Below are 11062 nucleotides of genomic sequence, written 5' to 3'. Positions count from 1 at the left end.
ACTAATACACACCATTCCCTTTACCAAAAGTAAATATAGGGAGAAAGTCTATCACTGCCTTCCACCATGCTTGACACCCTTTTTGAAGAGCTAGTGATCACGTGATATTTCTAACCAATAAGGATAGCACATTACGCGCGAAGTAGTGCATTTGTGGTATTCCGGTCCGCGCTCAAGATGAAAATTTTGAATTTTATTCCCTGGCAGCCATGTCACCGCCTCCCGATTTCAAATAGTCTCTCTGTCAAATGCTGATCATTATTTCCTTCGATAACGGTTGATTTTAATTAATTACTATATCAATTGTAAAATAAACAAAAAAAGCTCGTAGCTATAGTTAAACTTGCAAATTGTTAGGCCTTAACATCGTAGATTTACCAATTAGTCCCGATCTCCGCTCTTAGATGGCGCCACGCTCTCCACGATTTAAGTGAGTGTTATTCTAGTTACGGATTATTACTTTTCAAAAGTCGTGTTATTATTTTTAAAATGTCGCATTTTAGTTTCTATCATATATCTACTTTATTTAGGAATTAAATTAACCAAATTATCGAAAGCAAAAGTTTAATATTCACGAAGTTATTTCCGAAGCCCAAAAATTTTACCCCTCAAATAAGACGTCGTGCGGTTGGACCCAAGAGCCAGACTTTCTCCCCCTATTAACTTTTGCCTTTACTAAGGATTGTGTGTAAAAAGTGGAAAATGACAATTTTTTGTGATAACAAACATATATTAACTCTTTATTTTATTATTATAGGTTGAAAGATCAACATTTATTTTTATTATTCGGAATTATCTGCAAAAATATATTAAATAATTAACAAATGACCCACGCTTATAGCAAAAGTATATTAAATGTTTCGAAAGTATGTCACTTTGGGAAATAGATGGCAAGAAAATAGGTGAGGCGTCAGAGCAAAAAATGGCGACAAAGTGCGCTATGGAGTTTGTGTCGCTTTTCAGTAAACATTTAACACGATAGGAAGTGTCATACTTAAGAAACGATTTTACAGACTTAAGCTTATAGTATATAAATGTATATTTAATTACCATTAACCCAATATCTAAATTCAATATCGGGTAAATTTTGGCAATTACCAACGCCGTTGCTGTAAAGTTAAAAGTAATTGAATAAAAAGTGGACGTAGAACTTTAATTGGTCAATTCAACTTTATGCCTACTTGTTGTTAGACGGTTGGAAAACGTTGTACTGAATGGTCGATATGGCAGCGGAATTGGCACAAATCACTTGGGACAAAGTTGTCTTTCGACGAATTTCGTTTAATTTATCTGTTAAAAGAGTCGATAACTGGTTATTAAATGTACGTACTCTAAACGATTTGAACTTCAGTTGGAAATTCATGACGCTAATTGGAACGATTAACTGAAACTATTTGCGGAACTTTCTTGGTCGCAGCCAAAATAATGTAAAATCTCTGTAACGTTAGCTTTTCATTATCAGTTAAATTTTTTTATAGATTTTACTTCAGTCACGGCCTTCATCGAAAAAATGGATGTCGTAGATGCGACTATACCATAGATATAGGAAACGTATATAAAGGTCTAGATAAAATATTTCAAAGGGAGTGAATACGGAGAGGACAGCTAGCAGAAACGCGTAATTTCTGCAGGCTATCCTTATAAGGCGCTATCTATCGGTAAGAAAGCTCGTGCTATCGTCGCGAGAGCCATTGTCTCCTGCTTAAAAATTATACTAAAAGTCACCAACAGATGGTGTCTAAAGACTACGGCCTGCGGAAAGGTCAAGCACTTAGTACTAAAATGCTAAGAGAGCTCGCGCTATTGGTCACGTGCCTTCCTCGGTGTCTGCTAGGTGTCAATTCCGTATTTTATGTTAGGCTTAGACGCCCCAAAATTTATCTAGACCTTTATATACATTTCTTATATCTATGGACTATACAAACACCAGAAAATGGATTTTAGCGTAATCTAAGGGTAATCCGGTGTACAGACTTTCTAAGAGTGATTAGCCCCTCGGATTTTAGAAACCACGATTTTTTTTCGAGAATGAATGTTTTCAGGTATTAAAGGCTTAATGCAGCAAATTTAACTCCAGATAAGGAAGGTTAACACTTCCGGCAATTTGATGATGGTTTCTAAACTCTATCATATTTTCGTGTTAATTATCTCCAAAATGCATCTAAAATTTTCCAAAGAAAAAATAAAAATTTTGTTTCCACAAATTCCAGAGTCCGGTGGTTACGCAATTTGTTAAAGGCGTTGAGTGTTTCCACCACAACCTCCGATTAATTACGCCGAAAAATCATTGCAAGTAGCGTGATGGATTAATGCTTCGATATATCGAAAACTTTCTTACTGGGAGAGAAACGCCCCGCCTGATTGTTGTGTTCGAAAAAGTATCTGTCTCCGAATTTCAAGTGATAAAATTGTAACCCGATGATGCAGCCGAACGTAGGCCCAACCACGGCACCTGACAAAGGCGTTTCCAATACTCCACCCACGAACAAGTCAACATCCGAAGGATGGCTGCGTAAAACGATGTTAAATACGTACCAACCACCAACTACTGCTATATTCTACTTACGCGTAAGTGTTGGCTAAGCGATTAATATTATCCTGATTCATGACTATAGACAATTGCTGGAAGCGAGTAATCTGGATATCGAAACAGTAGTTCAAATAGGCGGTGTACCCTTGAAGACCGTGATCCCGACCTCGTTGGATATTCAGCGCAGGCAGGTCCATTCCAAATTGGCTTCCGCGTTCTAACAAACGCAAATATGTTAGATCGAAAACGAATCCTGCCGTTGAAATTTCTCGCGGTCAATGGGAAATACCTTTATACAAGTGATCAGTAACGGCTTCGACTATATGTCTATCGAACTGCCGGGCGGGTTGCCTGAAGAGACCCTGGAGAATGGGGTCGAAGTCACCGTTGTACAGTCCGAAGGGGAAGAAATAGTTGTCACGCAAGTTAAAGCTGGAAGCGCTGCCGCCAAATTCCGAAAACGAATTCTGGATTAAAGTGTGACCGAATCGATAAGCGGCCGTCGAGAATTCGTGGACGATGGATGGTTGGGTTTCCGGTTCGTACCTGCGAAATTTACGTAAAGGACCGAGTTCGAACGGAAACAAATCGAAAGGCGTTATTATTACTGAGTGTATCCCGAATTTTGCGGATAGAGGTGGAAGTAATTCATGTAGTCGTTTCCGAGAACTGTAGGCAAAAACTCATTGTACGTGATCATTTGAACCTGGGCGATTACTACACGTCTTTATCCGTGACGCGAAAGAAAGAAATTGCTAGTTAATTGACGAATTAATTGACTACCGTATTTCGATAAATCTATAATATGGTCCATTATAACAATATTATACACTTATGGTATTACGTATCTAACCTCGTTTCTTGGAAGATATCCTCGTCACTCTTTGACGGTAATAATCGTTTAAAACTACGAGCGATACGATTGTGTTGTCTGAGCCATAAAGTGTGCATAGTTGTCAGCCCCGGTTGCTCGTTAACACGCCCATCTCCTAGAATATAACATAAAATCGAACTTTGATTGGAATTATTATTATTATTCGGATGTTGGCCGAACTAACCGGCTAGAAAACAAATGCCATTGGGGTTGATACGAGGCCTACTACACTGGTCGTTCTGGACGTCATTACTCTCGGGCAAAAGCTCTCCCGCTCTGTTATTAAACTGGGCTCGAAGTTCTCCTAAAATGTAAAGACTACGTGAATAAGAACAGTGTTCACTGACAAGGAGACTACCCGAGGTGTTACACACCGATTTTGTTCAAACTCGGGGGATTGGTAGACCTTCATGTAACTTGAAAAATCCTAAAGGGATTTTATTCAATGGGCAACGGTTTTGCCATGGCAACGAAAAATGTTTTCCCTGTGAAAAAAATTTAAAAAATTGATAAAAATGCGAACAATTTTGATTTTTTTCGTCAATTTTTATCAATTTTTTTATAATTTTGGTATTTTAATTTTTTTTTCAATTTTGTAAAATGTTTCACAGGGGGGAGGGACCCTTTGAATCGGTCAAAATCCCATGTTATTTTCAATGGGAAAAGTTCCATTTTAAGTTGTCAAAAACATTTTTCGTTGCCATGGCAAAACCGTTGCCCATTGAATAAAATCCCTTTAGGATTTTTCAAGTTACATGAAGGTCCACCAATTCCCCGAGTTTGAACAAAATCGGTGTGTAACACCTCGGGTAGTCTCCTTGTGAGTCGAAAACCTTCTAAGGTCCACGTACCGTTTCTAAAGGAACGCAGTTGGTTCGTATCGTTTTGAGTGCTTCCGTATATCTGGGACCCGTCGACGAACGCCGTCAGTTGATTTGTTTGTTGACGCGGGCCGAGCTTACAATCGGAACAAGTGGCGGATCGAACGAAGTTCAAACAATCCTGCCTAAACTGGGCGAAGAAAGGATCATCCGGTGGCAAGTCGATTTTAAAGCATTCGGGATGGGGCTCTCCTCTGGCGTCGCAGCATTCGATCATCATCATGGAGTTACCTACCGACGCGGTGGAGAGCTATCAGAACCGTACCATCGACCTGATTCTAACTTACCGGCTCTCGTCATGGGAGTAAATGTCAAGTCGTGGTCCATGAATTGTCCCCATTGCATGGTCATGTGGGTATAGATGCGACTTTCAATGTTAGTATCTTTGTGAAGCGAAAGGGAAATGACCCGGGCGTTGGGCAGCTCGTTAGCTCTGATAACCGACAACCGCGGAACGGAGATGCCTGTCAAAAAATTATAAAAAAAATGGTAACATACATTATAAGTCTTATTTGGATGGTTACCGTCTTCGTATTTGGGTGGAATGAGACGCTCGAAACATGTGTTGGATCGACCCCAGATGGGGTTCGCTTTGTTGTTGCAGCTACCATCCGCCGTCCGGAATTTACTATCGACGCAGCTAGTTCGGTATTGCGCTTGGCACTGTTGGACGGCCGCTCTTCCGGAAGCGCTGCCAGTCAAAACTATTCGCGGAAGGCCGTAAGTGGCTTGGTCCGGTGTCAATTGGTACCTGATGATGGGGAGGAAGAGGTAGAGCAACGTATGCTTCATTCGTTACATACAGACAGCAGTGGCGTAACTAAGGACTCGCAGACCCTGCGACATTTTCTCAAACTAGGGGGCCCTTTCGTTTTAAGTATTGATTTTTTAATTTATTTAAATTTTTAAATAATTAAAAAAATAATGCTTTAACTATTGGTAAAAAATGGGGCCCAAAATTTTTTCGTTACGCCACTGACAGAGAGGCATTCGAGCGTACTTTTTTATCAAATATTCGGCAGCTCCTTCGAACTTCTCCTCATTATCTTCCATTTTCATCGATTCCGGAGTTACCAGGAGAAAACGCTGATGTTTAGCTCTAGCGGATACTTCGTCATTGGGAATGATACCATCTAATTTTGTTTAGTACATTAAAGTAAAAGTATTTTAAAAATAATTCATGGTCTCGTATTTCTCGCGAAATCACGTTAGTTTCGTACTATTGGCTGGCAGCTGACTTTCGGTGCGGTCTCTGTTGGCAGACTGCTGTTGAGCACTTCGGAAGGCCTCTTCGACGACTGAACTCGGGATGTTGGGCATGTCTACATTTTTGAAAGGTTTCGGGTTGCTGATGACTGGAAGCAATACCTGGGCACAGGACAATTGAACCAGAATGTGCAGAGCCAGCAACCGACTGACGGTTGATTTGCTATAAACGGAATTCGAGTTTATATTATACGAACCATATGGCAAAAAACAACGTAACGCGTTTTCTTACCTCGCCCAATTCATAACTAGAGTTTTGGATTCGTACCTATCGCCGCGGGAACGCTGCTAGTAGCTCATTTGGGTCGTAGTCAAGATGAGCGATAATCGAACCTAGAATCTCGGCTCTAAATTAAGTGGTAGGGGGGCCGGCACTGTTTTTATAAGCCTTTTTTTCAGTCACCCAGATTTTGCCACATAAATGGATAATTTGTCACCAAGAACGGGTGACACCTTTCAAATCATCTCTGCCAATTTTACCGTTACAATTTCAGATGGTTGGAAGAAACGTATTGTCCCTTTTGAAATATAGCATAAGAGACCTGTCAACCCAATATAACCGACCTTAATAGCCGTATATTTCGATGTGCGCAATATCAAATGGCGATTAAAGAAATGTTTCTACAATACCAAGAACGTATAGAACTACTAAGAACTATAAATGATAACATCATAAACTGCTGCCATGATTTTATAATCCTCAATCACCGAAAAAACTGTCTGTAGAGTCATCTAGCTCAAGCATGCAAACGTGTGACATTTTACCCGGCCTTGATTGAAGATTTGTCAAAAAGTAAAGTACTACTATTATACTATGGGACTACTAAGAAAATACAGCAGTACTAAAAACTACGAAAAAATTAAATGCCAGCATCATATGAAGTTATATTTTTCAAACAATCAAGTGATATTTCAAGGCGCGAAGAATGTAATAATAAAATTAAAACGCTTAGCCATGAAAGGCTATTTTTGAGTCTTCAATCAGAGCGGATAAAAATATCACCCTAGATGGATACTAAGAAGAGTAACACTATGACGCCATTTTACTCTGATTCTGTGGTGGCGAATAGTTTGAGTCGAGGTAAATAATGGCTGGCTGCGCTCATTTTACCAGATACATTCTGGATAAGCAAATGATTTTATCAGGTTACTCTCACTTTTAAAAAGGAGTAAAAGGTGTAGTCCCAGTACTCTGACCTCGACGAATAGTTCACGTTGTAGACTAATTAATTATCTCCCCCAGAACAAGCAAACAGTTTAATTTAGGGTAACAAGTGGATACCTTTTGTTCCAGAACTAGCGAAAAGTATCCACCTACGTAGGCTACGTTTGCATGCTCGAGAGGGCACTGGTTCAGACAATTTTCGGGCGTTTCCATTCTGAGACGTATAAGATCATAACTGCAGTGAACGATGTTCTCCGTCATAGTTCTTAGTACTTCTGTAGTTACGTTCTTGGAGTTTTGAAAATGGGATATTATCTAGGTTTGTGATTGTCCTAAGGATATATCGGGATTACCGTAGAGAGCTCCAACCATAGAAATCTCATAGGTAACTAGAATGCTGCCGCCTACGGCCGAGCTTGACGCCAGTTCGCCTTGATCCTTCAGCCAATGAGAGGCTGTAGAGTGGTTCCGCCAAGGAGGATAATAATCCTCCTTGGTTCCGCGTAACTATAGCGGGAGCTAGGTGAGGTCATTCTCTCTGGTGACATTAAATTCTTGGCAGAACCACTCTTTGAGCTCTGATTGGCTGAGATCTGGCTATCGTCTGCCATGGAGTTTGATCCATTTGCCAGTTACACGGCAGCATTCTAGTTACCTATGAGATTTCTATGGCTCCAACTAACGATAGATTAGATTTTCGTACCAAGTTTTTAACCGGTGTTGAATACTATTTGATAGATGAATAAGGTTGGAGTGGCACGTACATCACCAATCAACTAGAAATAACGTAAAAACCCATTGTTCAACATATTTTCCCTCTTCCATATGTTAACGTGGAAACTTTGGTTAATTGAAATATTTCGAGGGGCGGATCACTTAGATTTGGCATGTAGACCGATTACGCAATCAAGCAGTACGCCAATAATAAGCGGAGTACGTCTAGATTACGTGAAGAGTACGCTGAATACGTAGAGTACGTAAGATTACACGGAGCACTCATATTACTAGGATTAAGCGAAGATTACGTACTCATTACGTAAAGCGCAGTGATTACCACCTCGAAAGATTTAAAGAATGCAATGGGAATACTACATTTCAAAGGACTGTTATTGAAAAGCGAGGAAGCTATATAGAAACGTTCGAGAAATTTCAACAAGCATAACATTTCAACTCGAAAAGCACGTATAGTGTAACCCTTGGAATTATATGATTTCCAACAGCAATTAATTGTGTAGGCGCAATCTTATTTTATGCATGGGTTCGATCCCAAAGATGAATTTAGCACGTAGAATTATTGTAAGCATACCATAAAATCTTTATTTGTCATAAACAGCAAATACTAGCAAAAGTAAATAGGGGGAGAAAGTCTATCACTGTATTCAGATTTTACCTTCCACCATGCTTGACACCCTTTTTGAAGAGCTAGTGATCACGAGATATTTCTAACCAATAAGGATAGCGCATTACGCGCGAAGTAGTGCATTTGTGGTATTCCGGTCCGCGCTCAAGATGAAAATTTTGAATTTTATTCCCGGGCAACCATGTCACCGCCTCGCGATTTCAAATAGTCTCTCTGTCAAATGCTGACCATTATTTCCTTCGATAACCGTTGATTTTAATTAATAATTACTATATCAATTGTAAAATAAACAAAAAAAAGCTCGTAGCTATAGCTATTATTTCAGTTAAACTTGCAAATTGTTAGGCCTTAACATCGTAGATTTACCAATTAGTCCCGATCTCCGCTCTTAGATGGCGCCACGCTCTCCAAGATTTAAGTGAGCGTTATTCTAGTGACGGTTTATTACTTTTCAAAAGTCGTGTTATTATTTTTAAAATATCGCATTTTAGTTTCTATCATATATCTATTTTATTTAGGAACTAAATTAACCAAATTATCGAAAGCAAAAGTTTAATATTCACGTATTTTATAGAGAACTATTTATCAACGTGGCGGAGTACAACCGATACCTTTGTGTCCTTGTAAAGAGGCGAGGGGGAAGTCATTGCCGAAGCCCAAATATTTTACCCCTCAAATAAGACGTCGTGCGGTTGGACCCAAGTGTCAGACTTTCTCCCCCTATTTACTTTTGATACTAGTCAAGCTAAGTCGACCTAATCTTGTTATTGTTGCTAGGGTCTCGGAATTCTATATGAAGTATTTTGAATAGTTTGTAAGTTCTAAGGCTTTAGCGTAACAAGGCATGACGCAATGTTCTAAATCAAGGTAAGGGTCCATCAGTGATCTAGCTGCGTTAAAATTAGGAGGGAGTCGAAGTGGGTGGTCAACTGCTACGGGACTTTGTACGAAGGGTACGGACCATGTGGACCTCCCCTTTTTGATAAGGTGCTGGCATAAAGGAAGCTATAAAACGCTCGGAACACATAAAACGGATTGTCTATCAAGACAGGTCAAAAGCTCTAACCCACCATTCCTATTAATTAGGTTGTATCGGAAGTCCTAAGGCACCTGTAATATCAGAAGCCTTGAGGTGGATTTTCTTTTAGGGAATACCAGAAGATTTGAGGCGTATGTTCTTTTAGGGAATACCGGAAGATTTGAGGCGTATGTTCTTTTAGGGAATACCGGAAGATTTGAGGCGTATGTTCTTTTAGGGAATACCGGAAGATTTGAGGCGTATGTTCTTTTAGGGAATACCGGAAGATTTGAGGCGTATGTTCTTTTAGGGAATACCGGAAGATTTGAGGCGTATGTTCATTTAGGGAATACCAGAAGATTTGAGGTGTATGTTCTTTTAGAGAATACCGGAAGATTTGAGGCGTATGTTCTTTTAGAGAATACCGGAAGATTTGAGGCGTATGTTCTTTTAGGGAATACCAGAAATCGTGAGGCGTATGTTCTTTTAGGGAATGCCAGAAGTCGTGAGGCGTATGTTCTTAATTTAGGCAATACCAGAAGTCGTGAGGCGTATGTTCTTTTAGGGAATACCAGAAGATTTGAGGTGTATGTTCTTTTAGAGAATACCGGAAGATTTGAGGCGTATGTTCTTTTAGAGAATACCGGAAGATTTGAGGCGTATGTTCTTTTAGGGAATACCAGAAATCGTGAGGCGTATGTTCTTTTAGGGAATGCCAGAAGTCGTGAGGCGTATGTTCTTAATTTAGGCAATACCAGAAGTCGTGAGGCGTATGTTCTTTTAGGGAATACCGGAAGATTTGAGGCGTATGTTCTTTTAGGGAATATCAGAAGTTGTGAGGCGTATGTTCTTTTAGGGAATGCCAGAAGTCGTGAGGCGTATGTTCTTTTAGGGAATACCAGAAGATTTGAGGCATATGTTCTTTTGGGGAATACCAGAAGTCGTGAGGCGAATGTTTTTTTAGTTAATACCAGAAGTCGTGAGGCGAATGTTTTTTTAGTTAATACCAGAAGTCGTGAGGCGAATGTTTTTTTAGTTAATACCAGAAGTCGTGAGGCGGATGTTAATTTAGTTAATACCAGAATTCGTAAAGTGAGCTGTCTACGAGAACATGCATGAAGCTTTAAGGTGCAAATTGTCTACGAAGGGACGACGGATGCCGTCATTGTTTATTAAGACTTGTCGATAAAATGTATTTCTTCATCAAGTTTGGATTTTATCATCATAAACGCTATGTTAAACAGACGTTAAATAACCTTGATAATGTAGGTAACCAATGAATATCTAATGCACCGAATAAGATAAGGTAGCAGATTGGCGCTCCGAATAATATCAGTACGACGGATACAAATTGGATAACAAACGAAAGTGGTCTACGTGTAAACGCCAGAACAAGACTATTAATCTTAGTATTTGAATTAGAAATGACGTAAAAGCTCGACGCGCAAGCATCAAAATCACATAGTAACCAAAAACAGAATTTACGCCCTTCTTACACGCGACGCTTTATTTGTCTGTCCCTTATCTAAAAATAAAAACTACTGGATGATAAACCACCATGGGAAATTTTATTTACAAGTAAACATGAGCTAATTATGGTTAAAATTGGCTTATTTAAATATTCCAACAAACATTTTTTCGTATTACAGTTTAACGTTATTTTGAATTGTTAGAATTAGTATTTTTTATAACAGTATAAGAGAGATAACATTCCTTCATAGTTTTGTAACAAGGGGGGGAAAAACCTCCAAAAAGCAGTATCTATATACAATGTTTTTCTTTTAATATATTTATAAAGTTTTCGGACTCGTTCACAAGAATTTTGAACCTGTTAAATTCACGCCAATCGTTTATCATTTGCGTAGGCACTAAACGCGAGAATATACAATTTATCTGTAAATCATCGGAATTGTATGTTGAATTATTTGACACTTTTTTTGGTTTAATCCTACAAAAATACGGAACGCA

General features: G+C 39.2%; 1 protein-coding gene across 1 annotated transcript; it reads right to left on the bottom strand.

Annotated features, from left to right (window-relative positions):
- Window positions 1-709: 709 nt before the first annotated feature.
- On the bottom strand, window positions 710-5909 carry LOC149934840 (peroxidase-like). Its single transcript, XM_090153919.1, has 15 exons — window positions 5784-5909; window positions 5506-5714; window positions 5286-5418; window positions 4810-5036; window positions 4573-4749; window positions 4256-4516; window positions 3589-3708; window positions 3384-3519; window positions 3139-3255; window positions 2820-3076; window positions 2567-2747; window positions 2339-2508; window positions 1182-1290; window positions 1051-1109; window positions 710-796 (listed from the first exon to the last, which is right to left on the bottom strand). Exons 1-15 carry the CDS (start codon window positions 5795-5797, stop codon window positions 783-785), a joined length of 2184 nt encoding a protein of 727 aa, XP_090010045.1. The 5' UTR covers window positions 5798-5909; the 3' UTR covers window positions 710-782.
- Window positions 5910-11062: the final 5153 nt, after the last annotated feature.

This window comes from Leiobunum rupestre, chromosome 7 (genome assembly GCF_980474605.1).
Source record: "Leiobunum rupestre chromosome 7, qqLeiRupe1.1.hap1, whole genome shotgun sequence".
NCBI lineage: Eukaryota > Metazoa > Arthropoda > Arachnida > Opiliones > Sclerosomatidae > Leiobunum > Leiobunum rupestre.
Note: the sequence above shows the minus strand (reverse complement) of the source record. Positions and strands in the feature narration are given on the sequence as shown.